This window comes from Ictalurus punctatus, chromosome 13 (assembly GCF_001660625.3).
Source record: "Ictalurus punctatus breed USDA103 chromosome 13, Coco_2.0, whole genome shotgun sequence".
Lineage (NCBI taxonomy): Eukaryota > Metazoa > Chordata > Actinopteri > Siluriformes > Ictaluridae > Ictalurus > Ictalurus punctatus.
The window spans coordinates 218,012-241,199 of NC_030428.2; the positions used below are offsets into that span (position 1 = coordinate 218,012).

At 42.7% G+C, this 23,188-nt stretch overlaps 1 protein-coding gene across 2 annotated transcripts in view; it reads right to left on the bottom strand.

The window, feature by feature from the left end:
* Nucleotides 1-23,188, bottom strand: part of grid1b (glutamate receptor, ionotropic, delta 1b) — a 212,382-nt gene that overhangs the window by 41,303 nt on the left and 147,891 nt on the right. For both annotated transcript variants that reach the window (XM_017484484.3, XM_017484483.3), the window contains exon 5: nt 2,450-2,503. In XM_017484484.3, the coding sequence (XP_017339973.1) occupies nt 2,450-2,503 (54 nt within the window). The remainder of the gene's footprint in view (nt 1-2,449; nt 2,504-23,188) is intronic.

Genomic DNA, 23,188 nt, shown 5'->3' on the forward strand with positions numbered 1-23,188 from the left:
TTATATATATGCGGTTAGGTGTTATTAAATATGCGGTTAGAAACGGCAAAGAAGCGTAAACTCCTCTGTCCTGAACAGGTCAGAAAGCTTCAACGTTACAGCGTTACTTCTGACACTGGAGACTCCTTCCATAAAAATATTGACCTTTTATTTCCCCCTCTTAGATTATACGGAGCGCCCACTGTACTGTGAATTATTAACAAAACCCAAAGTCGAGTTTCTCCCCTAAATCACTTCCATTACATCCGGTGACTCACTGCTAAAATCTAAGCTAGCAGTGTATTATATTAATACATTCAAACGTAATGGATTTTGTTAAGTTTGCATTTTGGAGTGCCATTAGCTTCACCTTGCATTAATTACTCATGAATCCACATCAGAACAATTTGTTCAGCTTGTGTAAAGTCCATGCAGAGTGCTCAGGGCGGACTGTGGAGGTGACACTGTGTGGATTACTGTCAGCACGCAGAACTGATCAACTTCTTTGTGTAAAAACGAGCGCTGGCTCGATTCCTCTCACATCTCACTACTAATAATGAATGGAAATGAGTGTTGGCATGTATTATAGACCGAAATAGGAGTTTTTTTTATCCCTAAAAAAACCCCCCCGTATCATTGTTCCACATCACAACTGGAGCTAAAAATAAAAGCAGTCTTTTATTTATTTATTTCTTCTGCGCTAAACAACGTAGTGTGTTTAGAACCATAACGTCCTCACTCGAACCGTCGGAAATTCACAGAACTGACGTTACTGCGGGGATATAAATGAAAGAAATATATAAAGTGTGTTTACTGAGGTGTAATCGCGATCAAGCACACTGTTCCTAACCGCACCAATCTTCCTGATAACTGATGTGCTGTGCGAGAAAAAAAAATTCTCCAGCTAAGAAAATGGCACCAGAAATCATTCTACACATCTATAAACTGCACCATTATCTTCCACTTTTATTCACGCGAAGGCGTAGCTTTCTCGTTTCCCTGCGTAATCCTCAGCTGTTTGGATTGCGGCAATCAGTTGCAATCACACGGGGGAGGGGTTATAATTGAGGTGCAACTGTTTGTAGAGGTGGTTTGTTTTTGTTTTTTAGGACAAACGTGTTATTTTACAGCCTTTCGGTGGTGGTGGGGGAGGGGTATTTAAAGAGCTGAGCTTTTAATCACATGCTGTGTCGCTATTTTATGCACAGACTATTTATTATTATTTATTTTTCCTTGCAAAAATGATGTCAGGGTAACTAACACATCCACCGAGAGCTGTGTCTCCCAGAACACACCGCGGCTGTTAGACCCGCCAGCAGATGGCACTGCGGCGTCGACATGCACGAGACTTTTGTATATGGACTTGTTTAAGCATTGGTTGACGTTCGGGGGTGTGTCTTCAATTTGCCCCAGCTGTCTGTGTTTCAGCTTGATTATGTTGGTTATTTAAACCCCTCGTGTTGCTGTGCACTTCGCGCAGTATTTACGTTGAATGAGTATTTGAACCACGGAATGTAATGGTGAATACGCTACGCATGCTAAGCGGTCTTATTTCCATGTCCGGCTCTCGTTCCATGCCTAGACTTTAGTTCTATGCTTTACCTAGTTAAAGACCGCGTTTCCTGTGTTCTGTCTGCTGTTCAGTAAATAAAGACGTTGACTTTTACTGCGTCTCAATTCGCCTACTTATACTACGTACTAAGAGCGTAAATACAGACTTTTGACCATGTAGCAAAAGAGTATGCAAGTACCGGGACGTAGTAAAGGGGCGGTCGCACTACACACCACGCTGTTCATCCCATTGACGGTTCCGTCGAGTAGAAACACAAAGAAGTTACAAAAATTAAGGTTTGGCAAACTCAGATTTGCGAATTCATGTCACGTAAAAACCCGTAACCGATAGTGACCACTACGGGAAAATCCAAGATGGAGGAAGGACGGATTTGTAGCGGTGTCGCGCCGACCCATTTTAATCGCGACGTTGCTGCATACAGGAAATAATATTTGTAAAAGTATTGATGTCATATCCGTGATTCGCAGCGTTCTCCGGAGACATCCGCACGCTGAAAGTCTAGTGCGTCTAACGTTATATAATTCATACTATACATACACCTCTCTAGAATTCAGTGAATTTTGGATTCGCCCTTCTGACTGTGGTTTGTCCAGCACCTATCATTGCCTGTTTTATGATCAACTCTGTCTGCAACTGAACCCGTTCCGCCTACATCACCTGACAGGTTACAGTAAAACCCCGTATACACACCCACATACACGCACTGCTGATTCTCTCACAGCCGACTTGACTGCAGTTTACAAAACGTGTTCCTAACGTTAACCGTCACAGAAAAGACTCGGACGATGACCTTCCGCTCGCACACTTTCTCTAAAATAGCTCTTTGAAACAAACCGCATTGCACTGAACACAAGGAGTTGACAAAGAGAGGAAGGAAGTGAAATAGTTTTCTCTTACCTCGTTCACAAACACCCAGTGACTGTCTTTGGAGGCCAGGTTGGTTTCTACGGCCTGTGGAGAAGGAGAAAAGAGAGTGATGATGAGTCCAGACTGGACAAAGCCACAGAGATTACAGTCACGTGTTTAGAGAAGGACGCTGGATCACTCTGTGTGATCGCAACAACGCTCAGGACACGTTTCCACTCCGGACACAATGCACCGGTGTTGGACACCAAAGGGAATATAGTGCATTTTGAAATATATATATATATAGATAGATAGATGGATAGATAGATAGATATTATTGCTGTGGTATAAAAAGAATAAAACACTCGTGGACGTGCTGTTAGCAGAAAATAATCAACTTCGGGCCTCATCACATGTCCGCATAACTGACTATATGAATTTATTCTCCATTAATAATGATTATACTTTATTTATTACATGAATAATGTACGTTACGCGGCCGGCCGGTCAGCTAAATCAGCGAGTAATGGAGGAACCTCAAAATGGGACGAGGTGCGGTGCCACTGGAGATCATCTGATGGAGTTAACCAGCTCGAGGACTGAGCACGGGGTTCTGATCCACGCCTGCTGCAGCTGTTCTTCTCGCACTTGTTTACTTGGTTTCTGTGGCGTAAAGCGTGACGCAGGTTATATTCACCACGTTGGAATGGATGCCTTCCTGATCCGTCGTTTGCTTTATTCCGCAGCAGTAGAATTGTGAACGTTATTTTGAAACACACGCAAAGGTTAAGCATACGCTTTTCCTCCAAGGCTTCTTAAGGCCAATTCACAGCGGACTCGTCGTGTCAAGACCTTTATTCAGTTCCACTTTAACAAGAGTTTCACGCCACAGCCTCCAGCTCGCACACTGTGCTGTCCGTCTTTTACACGCTATCACTGTATCTTTGTTCACTCGAGTGAAGCGTAAAACTCTATAGAAACGCTCCAATTTCACTCTCAGTACACTCTGAATTTTTCTTTCAAATGTCTTAATCTACACAGCTCTGCAACACAAATGCGTAGCAAAGTTAACATTAACACTGCGTTTATTATCGGGGTTTTCTGTTACTGAGCTAAGCATCGACTAAAATCGACTCACTAGTTCAAATCCATAAGGATCAGGGAAGTGTCTGTAGTTTTCAAAATAACTCACATGGAATCGAGCAAAAGAAGTCATCTACGTAATGAATGAGTGTGTGTATGAAGTGTGTGTGTGTATATATATATATATATATATATATATATATATATATATATATATATATATATATATATTCTTTTCCATTTAGAACACACCACATTGCTGACAGTTATCACACAATCTGTGCTTACTGTTTGTCCAACACCTTTTTTTTTCAAATCAGACACCCAAACTGCTGTAAGGTCACAATGTTCTGTACATTTTGTGCTTTTAAAAATGTTATTTTTGCCACTAATGTCAGTGCTCTGAATCATGAGCCGTCAAAATCCAAATAAACCCCAACACACGATGGCTGTCTTGCTAACTGATTCACGCAGACGATAAATTCACTCTGTTTGCCTCGCGTTGTGCAACGTGCAGTGAATCATTTTTTGGGTGTGTGGAATCGATTCCAAAGCTCATGAGTTGACTCTTAATTTCGAACGGCTGCAGTCAGTGAGTCGACTCTTTTGGGGATTGGCTCCCAGCGCCGAACACACGGCAGACATAAAAAAAATAAATAAATTTTTTTTAAAAATCTAAATATCGTGTGTGTTAAGAAAATTCGCAAGGTTATCAAAGCTTGTTTCAAATTTTTTAATGACTTATAAACTATTTGATCCAAATAGCGTCTCTACTTGTGACATAATGTATATTCGGTTCCAAATAAATGCATTATTAACTGTGTTTCAGTCTAAATGAAGTGACGTAGCGCTTCATAACACATTTCATCTAATTTATAATGAAATTTGCTGCAAGATCTGTTCATATCATATTTTGCCAATTTTGTTGATTCATTACAATCCTAAAGAAGTTCAAGTCATTCTGGAAGGCCTACAGTTATTGTGTAAGACGAGGACGACCTGCACATTTCTGACTTATTTTAAGTAATGTATTTGCTGTTTCAGTTTAGAGCAGCAGTGCTACATGCAGTTTAGGGAACAGGCTATGTTGGATTAAATGGGATTATTATTATTATTATTATTATTATTATTATTATTATTATTGACATAGAGAGTAAAAAATGTGGAAAATGTCAACGTTATGACTGCATTGATTTCCCCCCTGGTTGCTGTGAAACCTCTGAATGAGCTCTTTTGGAAAGACACGGTATCTTTTGGTTGCAACGTAAAACGTTTGGTTTGCTAATAAAGAATTACAATTTTGTCCCCAGTTTTTAATTCAATTACGATCCACAAGAGGATTGTAAATACGAACATGGAGTATGAATTCATTTGTTGTGCCGGATTAGAAGCTGTGTCCTGTCCGCGAGCCGTTTGTTTGACACTGGTTTAGAGAACGTCATTTTCCTGTTGGCCTTCAACGAGGCATCGATGTTTCTGTGGCATGAACTAAAGGTTAGCGGTGATGCTGATGGGGAGTGAATGCCAGGCTGTGGTTTTTCTCTCAGAGCCAGTGGAAGGCTTGTGCAGTTTCCGAGCCCGAGCTCACCGGGGTTCTGCAATTTGGACTGAATGGAAGTCTTGTGTAGCTCTAAAGCTGTGATTTCTGGAGTGGCAGGTCCAGGTGACACCGCGGTGGCTGGGGAGAGGGTTGCAAGCGTCGCAGCTCAGCCAGCAAATCTGACAGCCATTAACCAGGCGGGGAAATGCGCTCTGACCCAGCCTCGTGCTCAGGGAACTGGCTGTTTTAAAAGCTTTTACAAAGAGGGGTCAATCTGCACAAAGCTGCATGCTTTCTCTCTCCTCTCTCTCTCTTGCTCATGTTGTATTAACACACAAGCACAGGTACATCAAGTCCCGGGACTTACTCTTCACACAGCCACGGTGTCAAGACACGCAGAACGTGACGCAGGGCAAATATTAATATTGTGCTATTACAATGGTTGGCGTTCACTCGGGGGTTTACTCATTCACATTCTGGAGGAATAGACTAGAAAATAATTACACGCCCTTCCTCTGCTTTACCGACGCTGCTGGGGAAAACGCAGATGGCCGACTCTCGTATCGTGTGTTCGGCATGTTGAATGTTCCAGATAACCACAACACGTCATGAGTGACGAGGAGGAGACAAATTCCACGTGATCCCATGGACAAAATAGAATTCGTGTGTGAAATCAGTAAAACCATGTGCCCCACAAGACAGGAAATGAATCATGTGTAAAAAAAAAATTTTATAAATAAATCATACGTGATAATAAATTAATTGTGTAAAAAATCATATCGATGAAAACAATCTGGTGAATGAATCATGTAATAAATAAATAAATAAATGCACCCCATATGAAAAGTGCATGAAACGTTACCAGGCAAGTAAAAACTAATCACGTGGTACATTTCGCACGTGACCCACATGATTATTCACACGTGAAGTTCCGGCACGTTTTACTGTAAGGGACATTAAGATCAGCGTAAATGGTCACATCGATCACCGCCGGCTTTTCTCACGTGACCCGACCGGGGACACTTCTTTATCAAGCACAGACATTAACTTAGTCTTAATCAATCGAATTACTGAGCACTTAGAGCCATATTTATTGATCCTGGAAGATCTATGATGTATTGAAGTTGTGTTCTAGTTAGAGGAGAAAATCAATTAGCAGGAATTGGTAAATGATCCGTCAATTCTCCGACTCAACCTCCGTCCTAATGCGCTCTCTCGTCTAACCAGCAAAATCCACGCGGTGGACGTTTTCTGGAGAATGTTCTGATTGGTCAGACGGTGATGATTAGTTTCCTGATTCTGGCTGCAGCGAGCTGGTTCAATAAATTCTCAAACAATATAGATGACGGAAATGATTCTTGAGAGCGATAACGAAGCCTTACAAATATTTTCTTTCATTTTTCCTAACGAATCTTTTGATTGACGTCAAGTAAACCTAAAATTAAACAAAATATAACAATTAAAAACGTAATACCAAGCTGTTTTGCTCGAATAAATTTCCAGATTATTACTGCACACGTTTAAATAATGAGCATTCACTGAGAAACAAAACAAACAACTAAATCTTAGCAAGTTAAAATATCTGGAATATCAGCAAATTTATCTGATAAAAAAATATCTGCCAATAAAACGCAATGATTTCAAGCTTGATGTGGGTTTAGTAATCCTTTATATGGTGTATTCATCATAAGAAACAGTATATAAAGCTGATGAAGTTTTCTTTTTTCCACTTTTTGCACAATTTTGTTTGCAATGTAACGTCTGAATAGTTGGATCATTTATTTATTCAGTTAAATCTGTATTGACGACTTCAGTGCAATTTACTGTGCACTTGGGTTAGGATTAGGGTTAGGGTTAGGGTTAGGGGTTAGGATTAGGGTTAGGGTTAGGGTTAGGATTAGGGTTAGGATTAGGGTTAGGGTTAGGATTAGGGTTAGGATTAGGGTTAGGATTAGGGTTAGGGTTAGGGGTTAGGATTAGGGTTAGGATTAGGGTTAGGGGTTAGGATTAGGGTTAGGATTAGGGTTAGGGGTTAGGATTAGGGTTAGGGTTAGGGGTTAGGATTAGGGTTAGGATTAGGGTTAGGGGTTAGGATTAGGGTTAGGTTTAGGGTTAGCATTAGGGTTAGGATAAGAGTTAGGTTTAGGGTTAGGGGTTAGGGGTTAAGGTTAGGGGTTAGGATTAGGGGTTAAAATGAGGGTTAGGGTTAGGTTTAGGGTTAGGGGTAAAATGAGGGTTAGGGTTAGGGTTAGGGGTAAAATGAGGGTTAGGGTTAGGATTACGGTTAGGTTAGGCTTAGATTAGGGTTAGGATAAGAGTTAGGGTTAGGTTTGGGGTTAGGGGTTAGGGTTAGGATTAGGGTTAGGTTTAGGGTTAGGATTAGGGTTAGGGGTTAGGATTAGCGTTAGGTTTAGGATTAGGATTAGGGTTAGGGTTAGGGTTAGGATTAGGGTCAGGGTTAGGGGTTAGGGTTAGGGTTAGGGTTAGGATTAGGGTCAGGGTTAGGGGTTAGGGTTAGGATTAGGGTTGGGGTTAGGGTTAGGGTTAGGATTAGGGTTAGGGTTAGGATTACGGTTAGGTTAGGGTTAGGATTAGGGTTAGGGTTAGGGGTTAGGATTAGGGTTAGGGTTAGGGGTTAGGATTAGGGTTAGGGTTAGGGGTTAGGATTAGGGTTAGGTTTAGGGTTAGGATTAGGGTTGGGGTTAGGGTTAGGATTAGGGTTAGGGGTAAAATGTGGGTTAGGGTTAGGTTTAGGGTTAGGATTACGGTTAGGTTAGGCTTAGATTAGGGTTAGGATAAGAGTTAGGATTAGGTTTGGGGTTAGGGTTAGGATTAGGGTTAGGTTTAGGATTAGGTTTAGGGTTAGGGTTAGGGTTGGGTTAGGTTTAGGGTTAGGGTTAGGTTTAGGATTAGGGTTAGGGTTAGGGTTAGGGTTGGGGTTAGGCTTTGGCTTCTCAAAAAACTATTTTAGCACCTTTATTGTTTTTTTGTTTGTTTTTTTGTTTGTTTGGGTTAGGGTTAGGGTTAGGGTTAGGGTTAGGGTTAGGGTTGGGTTAGGTTTAGGGTTAGGGTTAGGTTTAGGATTAGGGTTAGGGTTAGGGTTAGGGTTGGGGTTAGGCTTTGGCTTCTCAAAAAACTATTTTAGCACCTTTATTGTTTTTTTGTTTGTTTGTTTGTTTTTTACATTATCAGTCTGTACACTAACTTCAAATCAAGCTTTATATTAGAAATAACGAGCGAATAAAGATTTGAGGAAATAATGACTACACACACACACACACACACACACACACCGCGGCATGTGCTGGGCGCTTTACAGCCTCGCTCTCTCCGTGTGAAGAGGTCGTGTGAGTCATTGTGATTTCATGAGCTTTTGGAGGTCAGGACACAGCCGTCTCCGTAGGCAGTGATGGGGTCGGGCACGAGGGGGAGGAGGAGGTACGAACAAAGGAGAGTATTGTTTGCAAAAAAAAAAAAAAAAGAATTAATTAATTAACTAAAAATAAAATAGTTTGAAGAAACATCGTCACGAGTTCCAGAAACCCGATCTCCCGTTTCGTTCCGTGTGCATCACTGTTAATGAACACCCAGGCTTTTAAAGACTGAAGGCTCGTGTCGAACCAGAACACTGCATACTGTAAGATGCCCACTTGCTAAGGGAGATGAATTATTATGAATAACAATATGTTGTGTGGGAATTCATCCATATTGACTCTGCTGAAGCAGTGGTGGGCATCACACACACACACACACACACACACACACACACACACACACAAACCCCATATGACCATGTAATAGCACTGTTGCTAACCGATGGACCTTCTCTGATGTTCTCTGATGTTCTCTGATGGCTGGAGATATCTCTGGGTTGAATGTTTGATTTGGTCAGTAGAAGTGTAGGTTCTAAACCCCCTCAACAGCTGGACATGTCATTTGCATGCACAGCTGTTAAGTGAGTAGCGACGTCCTGAAATCTGCTTTAACTACGCAAAAAATGAAATATTTTCTTTCATACCGGTCAGCTAGTAAAATATATAGTCGTGCATGCTGTGGTGTTTTGCTTTCTTGTGATATTTTACAGGTTTTGTTTGGTCCAATAATTGACAAATTACACAATTACCAGACAAAAGCTACAGTTCCTCCGTTTTGCCTTAATGGTAGCACATTAGCGACTTCGCGAGACATATCGTATATGATGGCTGTTTGGTTTGGGGGAGTGTTAAGCCTGACTTCTATCTCCCATCGCTTAGTCACACATGAGTCACTTGTCATGGCCTCAGGGAATGATGGGAGTAAAAGGCTGTTTAGTTCTATTTAACTCCACACAGTGCCGTTCTGGCTGCAGTTCAGTGGATGAGGCTCCTCGGGGAGACACTCCGGCGGGATCAGCGTCAGGTCTGCTGCTTATGAGAGCTGTCCGAATGATAACTCGGGAGAGCGCTGTTGTGATGTGTTGGTGTTTGTGGATTGCGGAAGATAACTGCATGAGATACTGAGCGCAGTGTGTCAGAGATTACGCTGAAATATGGTGGAATCGATTGAGACGTCCTAGAAAACCACATGAATAGCGTACGGTCATCGGTGGCACACCGCCAGAGAAGTTCTAGAGACGTCCTCAGTTCGTGGTAAGGTAATCATCGTGAGCTTTTTCTTCTCTCGTAATAGCTGAGGAACTTTCGTTCCCACCTGTGTGAGAAAATCTTACATGCGTAGTTTCATCTCGTCACATACGAGCTCTCGTCATCATTACGCGTGTGTACAGACGTGAGGAAGAACCGTGAGGAGGTACACGGACACGTGTACTTTTCCATACTTTTTCACGTTTGAACAAAAGCAAGAACACAATATCTGTAAACATCTCTCTTAAAGAAGTATCGATCTGACTACGGGAAACGTCTCGAAAAGCACGTGTAACCGAAACGCTCCTTTTCAAGTAGAAAAAAAGCCATCAAGTGTGTGAAGATAAAAGAAACGAATATCGAAAACGAATTAGCACTTGAGAAGGAAAACTAGCCTTTACGTTCGACAGCACATTCAGGAGGACTCATTTGGTGCTAAACAGGATTTTCTGAAGCCTACAATGCTGACAGTATAATAGACTCGATGGAAGAAAATGAAACGAGGACAGCGTCATTACCAGGAGAGACCGCTTACACGTCCGCACAATGAGGCGCACTGTACTGCAAAACAGTGGCGCTGAGAGATAAGCGAGCATAAAGGCGTGCTAGCGGCGCTGAGCTGCACCGCGTTTGTCTTTTAATAACTAATGGACCTGGCTCTGTGATTACTCATTTTATTGTCCACAGGAGCAAAGGTCTGGACATCTGCTTAAATATACTGTTCCACCATTTCATCAGCTCTGCTTAGCGATACTTTTATTCACATCTGAGTCATCTGATTAAGTTGAGACTTTCAAACGCTATTTAACGACACAAAAAGTAAGATGCTGGTCCACCACGAGTCACCAGAGCACCTAATTCAATGAAAGAGACCACGCCCATCGCAGTAGAAATGTTTCATCAGTCAGAAGAGCTGCAGGAGTGATTGACAGTGATTCTTCACTATTCAGTGGACGAGTGGAGGTGTAGCGTGCTAGCAAAATAAATAAACGCCCCCTACAGCCTTCTTGTAGTGCGCTAAAAATTCACGAATGGTTAAGAATATAGCTTATATAATATACGTTCCATGCTCCTCGAACCCTGTATGTGCACAACATAGACAGAACCATGACGTTTCAACTGAGAATTTCTTCATTCCACGCTAATCAGGTACAACAAAACCTGGCGATCATCTGGAACGATTCCTCAGAGCGACCCGTTGGCGCGCACGGCGCGATGGTTCTTCAATTCCCTCGCTCAAAACTTTAGTTATCACCTGCAGACAGTTCCTGTTTACCCTCTGACACAAAAATGGAAGATGGCGAAGCGGAGTTTCGTCTTGTCCCATCATATACGACCTCTCGTTATCGTCAAACGTGTGCACGATAGAAATCATAGAATTTGTACGGTTTTAAAGGTCATAATGGGAATTGTATTGGTTTTAATGGGAAATGTAATGGGTCTCTACTGGTAATTCGTTGCCTTCTATTGGTGGCATGTTATGTCTAGTGGATACCATTAAGGACCAATAATGGTTTTAATGGTTAGCTGATGGTTTATAATGGTATTTATAGTGTAAACCATTAGGATTTCTGTGATGGTTTCTATTGTTTTTTTGTGTTTTTTTTTTCCAACAGAGATCTAATCTGAGAAGGAATCTAGTATGAAGCCGAGCGCACAATACGTAATCCACACAACTGATTTTCACCCTGATTAGGTGCGTTATTTAATTTGAACTAGGTCGCTGTATACATTATACAGTATATCCCGTGTACAGCTAACACTGTTCCTCACTGAATAAAAATAAATAAATAAATAGCCCCACATTGGACAGGCCACGCCCACATGCAACACCAACAACAGCTGCGACACAACCACAAGAGTAAAACGATAACGAGTCATTTGAAAGCTCTGATCAGACGACGTGTCTGATCTCAAGAACGAGTGAATAATGAGTCGAGTTCTGTCTGAACGCTCAAAAAGCTTCTCAGGAATATAACCCGCTGTTTACGCATCCTCGAATGTGGGCTTTATGAATAACATAGTAGGGCTCTCACAGGAGCTGTTGGAGACGTACAGTAAGAAAACGCATCGGTTTGTATATCCTGTACGCTGTGTGTATGATTAGAACTTAAGATTTTCTACTTCAACTATATATTTGTAGAGATCTTTCTTGATCTTGCTCCTCACACGCTTTCACGCCTACATGAACGCCACTGCTCGTATGCTTGGTTTCTCACGTAATTGGTTTTTGCCTCAATGGAACAATGGAAAGTTTATTGAAGCGGCGCTTACTGAAGTGTGATAATCACAGCAGAGTACTGCTGAGATGAAATGTTTGAAAAATGTATTATCCGCAGTTTTTTTTCCCGATCTTTTACGATCGCTTTTACGAAACACCAGTGTCCCAGACCCAATCGTGTCGGCGATGCGAAATCAACGATTCCTTCACAAACGCCAAGTAATCATGACTACTGTACGATCTCCACAGCGTGCTTCAGAAGGTGAGATCATCTCGAGCGTTTCTACTCGATAGGTGCAGGAGGCGCTCACGATTCACGGAATGAAAGACCTGACTGCTGAGAGAATCATTTCCTTTACACGGTGTCTGAATAAAGTACTCAATTTAATTATTCCCGGGCATGAGCATACACTTTATTGTTGCTTTTTTTTTTTGGCAATTATTTTATGGATGCATCCTCCAGACGATTAGATGTGTTCTCCGTGATAAACTACTTTCATAAATTCTTCAATAAAAGACTTCGGTGCTCAGCAGAATATCAAGAACCCAATTTATGTTCAGTAAAGTTCTGTCATTTTATTTATTTATTTTCAAATCTCATGTGTTTACGTTGTCTGTGCGGTACATGACGTAACTGTGGTCTACTTCTGTAGTAATATAAGTATTAAAACGTATGCGGGGTTCGATTCCCACCGTGGCCCTGTGTGTGTGGAGTGTGCATGTTCTCCCCGTGCTGCGGGGGTTTCCTCCGGGTACTCCGGTTTCCTCCCCCAGTCCAAACACATGCATGGTAGGCTCATTGGTGTGTCTAAAGTGTTCGTAGTGTATGAATGGGTGTGTGAATGTGTGTGTGATTGTGTGCCCTGCGATGGACTGGCACCCTGTCCAGGGTGTACCCCGCCTTGTGCCCCATGCTCCCTGGGATAGGCTCCAGGTCCCCCGAGACCCTGAAAAGGAGTAAGCAGTAGAAGATGGATGGATAATATAATATAATATAATATAATATGAAGCAGTGAAATGAAGTTGATTATTTTCTCTGATTATTTTCTCCTCTTAGAACACAGCAATTTGTCTATTTTTTGTAAATGAACCATTACTCACTGTTCAGCCCACTATTTTCCACTGTAATTCTGCAGTTCTACCGGTTTCACACTTTCTCCACAGGGAAGCGGAACCGTACGCCAGTTTACACGTTTCAGCTCGACTGTTGGGGTTCTTTCCACTTTAGAACGTGGAAGAAGTTCAACCGAGTGCAGGAGCTGTTCCAAAGATTCATTTTTCCTACTGGAAGCCATAAAGGGAGTGTTGATCTGAAAGCTACAACATTTTATAAACTATAAAGCACAGAGAGAGAGAGAGAGAGAGAGAGAGAGCATGTATTCCAGTGAGTTTTCAGCCACAACGGAGATGTTAAAGCTCAGAGACGAACCGAGTGACGGAGGTGAGATAAACACGGAGCTCTAGATATGAAGACTGACCTCAATTATAGTATGCAGATAGAAGAGACCTCACCAAAACAGAACAGGGAGCGGTGGAGATTCAGGCGTCACACATCAGAAGCTCGATCCGTCGGCAGAACCGCAGAGTTCTATTCAAGTGTTAGAGACGAACCTGAGGTGGCGACTCAGTGTCACAGAGGCAAGCTACTGCACAAACACTGCACACTAACCACCGGGAACTTTTCCTTCCAGCTCCACTGCTTAGGAAGTTCTGAGATCACGTTCTGAGATGCTTTATTTAAAACGGTGCTGTGACAGGACGCGAAAATGACTGTTTACACCCTGAGGATGTAGCTTGGAGTGTTTTATTCCTGTTATACCACAGCCAACCGAGTACAATACGTCTTGAGTTCTAATGAATGCTGTCTGTCCCGAAGACGTGGGAAAACGTCCGACACTGGAGACACCTTCCAGAAAAGCGACGGAATGAAATAAGTCTCCTGACAAAATATCAAATATTGACTCCATGTTTTTGTTTTCTTAAGACGTTACTATGGAAACCGTAACGTATCAGAACGACCTGCGCTACCGTCAGAGCCGCTGTTCTAGAGCATAAACCAACACCTGACGACCAATCACAATCCAGAACTCACAGCGCCGTGGCTTTTTTTTTTTTTTTTTAAAAGCATTAAGGATTTTAACTGCCTTCCAAAGCGTGTGAACTATAAAGTCAAATCTGGATTAGTTTTGCGATTAAAGAAAATCTCCAACAGTTGTCGAGCATTCCCAGTGGGAAACATGACCGTGCGTTAAGAGTTCACACTTCTACTGACAAATATTTCATTCCTCAAAATCCTCAGTAATTCAGTTACAGTTCGCTCCTGCTGTTAGATCCGTGAAGAAGGCTGAAGGCAGGAAACTCGTCAAGACAGAGCCTGCTTTAAATACGTTCCTCACCCAGTCACCTCCGCCACCAAAGTAATCAGTGCATAAAACTTTTAATCTCTTTTCTTCTCGAGGATAATCATTCACGTAGATAAATACTGGCACCCTTTGGCACTGTGACTCATCATGGCATTTCTGTGTACCTTGTTCCAGAAAGCTGAATCCATCCCTGCTTTAGACTTCCATTACCCAAGCAGGCTGGGCTTATTAAGACCGAAGCCTGTATGATTGAATATAATGGGCCATTGATCCTCCGCCAACAAAGAAAGTATGTGTGTGTGTGTGTGTGTGTGTGTGTGTGTGTAGAAAATCTAAACAATTCCTCTGCTCTTTTTTTCTTGGAAGAGCTGGAGCAAACAGCGACACGCGGCAGGTTAGCACGCGGAGCATACTGATGTGTGTAACAAACTCGGAATTCTCCTGATGCGTCTATTCAAAAAGCCTTCCAAAATAACGACCCTTTCTAAACATCAACCTCTTTATTTGTTTTTTTTTGTTGTTGTTGTCTTTGCGTATTTTTCATGGTGTTGCCACGTCCCCTGCTCACACCTCTGCCCACACCTCTGCCACTTTCTGTGGGAAAAAGTCGTCATTTTCGGTGTGCATGTACAAACAGCTCGCTGTGATGTTCTATTAAAAAGGCGCGAGGTAAATCAAAATGCTTCTTAGTACACAGACGGCTCTCCCTCAACCCCTCTGGGGTCTCATTACTGGAGTAATATATCTGTTTTTCACATTCCTCTCTCTCTCTCTCTTTTATCCGCTCGCTCATGTTTTCCCTTTCTGCCATGTCAGTCTGCCGTGTGACCCACGGAGACGAGCTGAGCTCCTCAACACACCGGAGAGCTAGCGAGAGCTGAATACTAATTTCACATTATTCGGGGTTTAATGACACGAGTGTAAGAAAGGAGAGGCCAGAGTTTGGAGATGCTGACTGGATCCACTACACGTGCAATATGGAAGAAATTTCATTCTGACCAGCACCTACACACATGACTGATAGCTTACAGATTTTCCTTGGCTTGCTACAGATACCACTGGAAATCTATTTCCTCCTTAGATATTTTTCAGCACTCATAAGACCACAGGTCTTATCCCCCATTTCTGAGGGATGGTCATGTGGACAGGTGGCAGAAATGAGGTTCCTGGTACAGGATTGCTGCTTGATTCTCTGTGATTGGGTGAGGAACTCGACAGTCTGGGAGAGCTTTGGAGTGAAGGCTTGACTGAACTAAGATGAGCTAGTCGAGATGGTTTGGGCACTTTAGAGCCCACCCAAGGTGGGCTTTAGAGCCCACCTTGGGAATGTCTTGGGATCCCTCAGGGGGAACTGGAATATGTGGCTGTGCCTCCTGTCTCTGGTTTACTGCTGGTGCAACTTCCTCCTTAGATATCCGTCTTTAATTAACAGATGGGAAATATGAGGTATGGAAATGAGGTTCCTCTGCAGCCTTGCTGGGATAGGGTTGGGAGGGGTTAGGAGAACATGACAGCCTTGGAGAACAGCTCCTGCTCCTCTGAATTATGAGGACCCAGTTGAGGGGTTTTGGGCATGTTACACAACCTTGGAACTGTCTTTGGAGCCCCAGAACGAAGCCGGAATACATTCCCATGGATAGAGGTCTGGACTGACCTTCACAGCCTGCTGTCTCTGGTATAACTCTGGTGCAACTTCCTCCTTAGATATTATTCCCAATTTAAGTGTGTTACAAAAAAAACATTCCTGACACCACAGTTGAAGCAGGAGAATCAGTGCTTAAGCATTTCTGAGGTATAATACCGAGCTAGGTGTAGTTGCAAGCACAAGTGGTGGAAATAAGATTCCTTCACAGGGTTGTTCTGTGACAAGTTCAGAAAAATGTACAATTTGGCAGAGCATCTTAGTAGAGTAGAGTCAGTCGAGGTGGTTCAGGCACTTTACAAGGACACCCCCTGGCGGGCTCTTGGTAGAGCTGATCAGACACCTCCAAATGCACAGAGAACTCAGGTCAGACCCAGGAGCTGCTGGAGAGATTATATCTCACAGTCAACTGGGGAATGTCTTGGGATCCATCAGGACGAGCTGGGGATAGAGAAGTCTGGACTGAACTTCTCCGGCTGTTGCTGCTGTGACCCAAACCAGAAAACAAAATGAATGAATGATTGAGTAGTATTTGTGGTCAAATCTCTAATCTGCTACTTAACCCTTCATAACGAATACTATGACCACGATTCGATCTTTTGAAGCTTATCTAAAGACCCGTCTGAAGGAGCAGACATGATGGCAGCTCAGTTTGGTAGCAGACACAGGTTCTACTCCTACCCTCAGGTTCTGATGGAGTTCCAAGTGTAATCCAAGATAGTTTCAATCTTGGATTACAATCATGGGAGGACTCTATGGGATGCAGAAGTGCCAATATTCAGGGATTAGCAGTAGTATGTACAATTTTGAGCCCTTGCTAAGGCGATGTAGGAGTCCCCTGAAGCGAAGGGGGAAAGGACGCTGGACGTAAAAGTTGCACTTGCTTCTGTAGTGTTACTTTCGCTTCATGCTGACTTTATCTAGATGAACTTTGACCGGTGATGTCACAGGTCTCAGTCTTCTGAGCCAATAGGAAGCAATAAAATGGAAAATAGTGTTACAGTGGGTTAGGGTTAGGGTTGTGTTCCTAATTGTGCAGAAAAGTCCGCTAATCACCGTTAACTACAGCTGTAGACTGTTTATTATGATCTGATGGATAATATAGACATGTCCAAATTGTAATAATTGCATAATTATTGGCCAGCTGGGTAATTATAAATGTAAATGTGTCTGCAGTTAAATATACATCGTTTGACCCGCAGAATATTTGATCATTTGTGGTGTCAGCATGGCGCCGTCCTCTCCACCGACATACACACAGAGTATTTGTGGTAAACGTCTGGCTTTATTCTCCTGTTAGGCATGTTGGCACGGTAGCGTCTGTTAACAAAAATGATGAAAATCTTTGTACACATACAGTACTTGTTGGCAGCAGATCCAAAAATATATTTTTGACTTCCAAAAGTAGTTCTTTTTTGGAAGTAAGTTCACTCGAGTCTCAGGGTGAAATCCATAGAAACGTTAACGAGGGAGAAAACTTTAATTGTATTTCATATGAATAATGCTTTTTACAACTTTTCCCATTGTGACACCGTCGGTATAGCGATAAAAATACTCTCTGAAAACATTGCAGAAATAAGAGCGACTAAGAAAAGGCCAGCGGGAGCTGAACATGTCACTCAAACTCATCCAGAGATGACGGCTGGCGGAAGAAAAGGCTCTCGTGATCAACATCCGACGCGTCCGAGTCACGCCGAACGGATTGAATGACAAGGGTTGGGAAAACGTGATTAAAGCTTCTATTTCAGATCGCTTATTTCTCCATTAGGATGATTAATACGGCCAGCTTATGTCTCAAACAGTCCTCCGATATGAAAAACGACACAATTAGCAACTTTTGAATAAGAGCGGGAACCCCGAGCCGACGTCGGAACGGCCGAGAGACGCTCGTGAAACACGACGCTCTTCCTTTCGTCCGTTTCCTTCTCTCCAACGCAGAGACAGAAACTTGCCTCAGAAAGCGTTGAGAATCGTAATCAAAATTCAGCAGCGAAGCAAAATGTGGAGGTTTTTTCGGCCACGGAGGACATTTCTGTCATTCCGCCCCTCCTTTGTGTAAAATGTTTAATATGAACAGAAGAACAAAAACGGAGAATGTCAAACACTCACTCGATCTCTCCTGGTGCCTTTTTCATGGATCATTGAACATCAATACATAAACTGAATAACTGAATAGCTGAATATGTTCAGGGAGAAGATGTGCAACACCTAAAACATGGCACTTAGGTGATGTGATCGCTGTTCCTGTCCGTTTAGCGGAGCGGAAAAAGCTCAAATATATCTCAACATGCGCAAGAAGTTGCATAGTAAAGGACGGTGAGCGTGTAAATAACACTGTTATAGGAAAATAATCAGTGATAGCACATTGAGTCTCCAGTGTCATCTCTGACACTGGAGACTCCTTCCACACAGTAACTGTTCAACAGATGTGTCCTTGGAAAGCCTACACATGGTTATATTGTTTAAACAATAATAACATTTCTCTGTAAACTACGGGAATATATTTATGTTTAATAAAAGTCGAGGAAACCCCAGTTTTTGGTTAGAACTTCAGGAACGGTGATGTTTGAGTTTTTATGTGTCGTTAATTTTGGGGAGAGAGAATTATTGAATGAGATCATGGATTGCTGAATAAAGAACAGAGGCTACGCTGAATTGCTTTCCTTTCCTGGCAGGCAGAAAGTGCAGGAGAGAAGAAACTACAGGAGGAATACTCTACTGTTGATGCTCTGCGGAGGTAATTGGATGGAAAGTGACAGAGTTACTGGAGGAGAGAAAATGGCAGTAACATTTCAACTGGCCTGAAAGAGACATTAAGATAGAAAGAAGAAAGAAAAAAAAGATCTTCACGGTTAACCAAACCAGGAAACTACTAGAAGTTTACTTTCTGCCCTCAACGCCAACTCTATGTATTATACGTGGGAGCGGAGCAGAGCTCTATCGCTGGTTTATCTTTCATGCGCCGTGTTAATTGTGTCTGAATTGTCATTGTCTTTCCTGATATTAATATAGAGCTCGCTCCTGTCTTCATAATTGGATTAAGCGTAACCTAAACACCTCTGAAGAAACGCCTCCGAAATAAACTTCACATCTGATTACGCAGTATTTCACTCACCGATGCGCACCGTCCAAATGAGTTCTTACGCAAACGCAGGGGTCGGGTTCTTGAAGGAAAAAAAATGAACACGGATGTTTGTTTCTTCATACAGATGAATAAAGTCTTCTTCAACTTCGCTAATAAATACCTGTGTGTGTGTGTGTGTGTGTGTGTGTGTGTGTGTGTGTGTGTGTGTGTGTGTGTGTGTGTGTGTGTGTGTGTGTGTGTGCGGCTTTGGGGGTATTCTGTCGTAAGAAAATAATCCACAATTGGTGATGCGATGTGGGCATCGAGCCTTTTCCACCCCAAAGTTGATTATGTTCCAATAACAGCACACGCAGACGTGATTTATTCTTCTTATACCACACCAATTTGCCAATGGTTAGGCTACAACTTCTGATTTATCCATGTTCCAGGGTCATGGAGGTGGGTTGGGAGTATGGAGTCCAGTAAAGCCTGGATATATGAGTATGAGAGGAATGAAATGCGATGAATATGTTTAACTTTACCAGTGCTAATCAGGTAAGGCTAATCCCTCCGCTATCAATCATGATCTCTCCGTTATGCTCCTTCTGTTTCACTGCTTTTCCCACAGAACGCCGCGATCCGTGATGTACATTGAGGAAATAATACAGAATACCCAATTCTGTCAGCTCCTAATGAACAAGATGAGGCGGTAAGCATTTCATTGGGATTGAGTTTGTCTCTAAATGCGAATCAAGAGAACAACCGGAGAACATAAAGCTATTGGCATGAAATCAACGCTGATGAAGTGATATTACCCAGACCAGGTTTTGTTTTCTTTTCCTAGCCAAGAAAGACATCAGAGGGTAAGACACTGAAGTCTGATGTGCAGCAGGGTTATCAATTCCCATGTCCTGGAGGACTGGAGCCCTGCACAGATTGGTCATTTCCTCGCTCTAGCGTACAGTACACACTGAAGCTGATCATTAACTTGTGAGGTGTCTTCAGGCTGGGAAACTGTGCCTGGGAATGCTGAGCGCTCGGGTACAGGAGGGAAATCCGTTAAATAAACACAGGCGCAACGTCTCCATTTTAGTTTTAACCTCTAGGTCTTTCCCACACTGTGCACGCCCACATTTTGACCTTCTGTTTCGTTTATTTACTGATTTATTTTTTTTGGTCGTCATTTCCCACAGCCAGTCCCACAAGCACCTCATACAATATGTGTGTTCTGTCTTACTGGACAATGCACATTAATTGTAGCCCACGGTTTAGATTCGTTTCATCGCTAGCCTTTAAGGTTCCTCGTCCAATGACGGACTAGAACCCGATCTAGAACCCGACAGAACCTCGGTGTGATTCTATAATCAGGCGAGAACTCCACGCTCACACTCGGGTCCGAGAGAGCGTCTCGATCCGCTTCCGAGTGAACCAGAGTGAGAAAACGATTCAACTCTGAATCGACTCACTGCTTCAATTGAATCGAACATGTTGTGCGTTTGGGTTTTTTTTTTGTTAAACCGAGCCAAAGCGCGGAGCTTTGGAATGTTTCATGGACGTTCCACAGCATTAAAGGGAACTGTAAATGGATCAAATGTATCATAGGAATAAAGAGGAATAAAACACTTCAAGACTTCTGGGTGGTACCAGTAACTCTGCTTCATTCAAGTCTTTATTGTTTAGTAAAATTCATTTCTTCGCATACCCCATAACAGGAAGTTGGGGTCAGAGCGCAGGGTCAGCAATGATACAGCACCCAATAGTGGCAGCCTGGCAGCGCCAGGGCTTGAACCCCCGACCTTCCGATCAGTAACCCAGATCCCAGAGTAACCGCCTACCACCACTGTCCCTTACCACACACTGTTGATTGGTTTCCCTCTAACGTTTCAACCCCTATCAAACTTCATCCTTTATTTCCTTCCACACAGGCTTGTTTCGTTTTGTACTTTGTGAAACCAAACAGCAAACGAATCAAAAGAATCAAATTCACTTTGATTCAGACTCGACAAACAGACTCTCAGCCGGTACGTCACGCAGGAAAATGCCTCTGTAATTAGACCCACAATGCTCTCGGTTATATTAATGTATGCATGAGGAATGTTTCAGAGCCACACAATAGAATCCATCACATGTATTTTTCATTCACCATAGTTAATAGATTATAGTCTAGAGCGCATTCATTTGTCAGACAAAGCACAAATGATGGCATTAAGACGAACAAAACCGGGAATAAATCCACCAAAGAGGCTGGATTCTGAGTTATAGTGACGGCGTATTATATATATATGAAATCAAACGCTTTGTAGATATTTCTCTTCTTTGTTCTATTGCTTTGCTGTACCCAGAATTAGCGAGGTGACCTGTTGCGAGGCTTTTTCGCTGAAAGCAGCTCAGATGGTGTTGCAGCAGACTTTTGATCCTACGCTGACTCTAGATGTGTGACTTTAGCAGTTTAAAGGCTTCAACCCACTCAGACACAGTGTGCCTCTGTGCTGCTCGGAACAAATGACCAAGGGACTTGATTATAGGTGCAAGATTGCGAATGCTCAGTCCTCAGATGAAAAAAAACTATTACAAATTAAGAGAAAATGACAGGCAGAGTGCAGAGCCTTATTCAGACGGGACTGGGTTTCCATGTGGACGTGTGTAGTGTAATTATTCTCCGGGAGTATCTCTGGGATTTTAGTCTGAATCCGTCGCGTCAGTCATTTTCGCAGATTACGCCGTCTATAAACTGAGCAGCGGAAATAAATCCCGTCTGGACCGATATGTTGTTAAAGCTTGCGTTATATCCTGTACGAAAAGAGGTTTTGCGTTGTTTCTTCAGTATAAAGACGCTCCAGGAAGTGCTAGCTGTTTTCTCTTAGCTATCATCTCCATATATATATATATATATACATATATACACTATAGTATAAATATAGTGTCGGAGAAGCGATGCTTCGGGGGACTACAGACATGTTATGGTCATATGACCTACTAATGAGTATGTGTGGCCACACCCCCTAAAACAAGTTTAAAAATGGAATTAAATGATTTAATCTCTCTCTGAACATGGGCTCATGACTCGAAGGAATGAAAAAATTGTGAGCCAATGTCATTATCTGCTCTCTCTCTCTCTCTCTCTCTCTCTCTCTCTCTCTCTCTCTTTATGTATTGTTGAGCGGTTGCCAAATCTTCCCCCTTCAGCAGTGAGCTCACCGAATACAGTACCAATTCCCCAGAGGGCGAGTGGAGGAGGTTTCAGTCGCACTTTCGAATGAGCTCCAACACCTGCTCCCGTCTCCTAAAAAAGGAAGGCCTATGACTAAACCAGACAGTTTCTGCTGCGATATTAGCCAGCACCGCATACGGCGAGGCAGGAGGCCTTTCAGAACCTGGCAGTGGACACAGCCCAAGTTTTCAAGCTTGAACTAGCTCCGAAGTTTAAAGCAGAGCGCAGCAGGCGAACAAAGTTAGAGCCCAGAATAAAGTCAAGAGTTGTTTTGAAGACCGGTTCTTCCGGCGCCGGAGGACAAGAACGGGATTATCCGGCGTCTGATCTCGCACTGCTTCAGCCACGCTCGGGAACCAGAGAGCAGAAATAACCGCGTAACAAGCGTACAGGACGTGAGGACCGGCACGTAGAGCTGGTAGAGAAGGAACAGGTGCAGCATACAAACTGCATAATCGTGTTATTAGTCTTGTACCTGTATTATATTGATGCAGAATACAGTCATGAAAATGAGCGACGGTTCATTTTCACGTCATCTTCCAATTACTAATAATGTCAAATAATCGGAAAACAGTTAAGACTTACTATTACTATTCTGAAGCTGATTATTTTCATAGAATTTTAGAAGATGGGACATTAGCGAACATGGATATTATTTTGGATGTTAGCTTTGATTAGCTACAATCTACGATAAAATGATTGAGCCTTTAATTTAGTCTAAATTCATTAAATGATTACCCTTAAAGCTGGTTTAATGTTTGGACCAATGAGAGCGAGAACTTTCTCAGCTCTTTCTCAGCCTCTCATTATGTATAGAGCGAAGAGGTTCAGACAGTCAATGTTCACACTTCAGATACTGTCTGCATTAGCATATCGCGCTTCCTGCTCTTATTAGGAAATGATGTTTCTTATTATTGTTCAGCATGAAGTCCTCGGAGAAGCAGGCTAGTCACGCTTCCGTGAATGCTGACTGGAACTGTGGAACTGGAAATGGCTTAGAAACGTATGGACTGATTTAAATCTAGTGTGAGAGGCGATCACCGG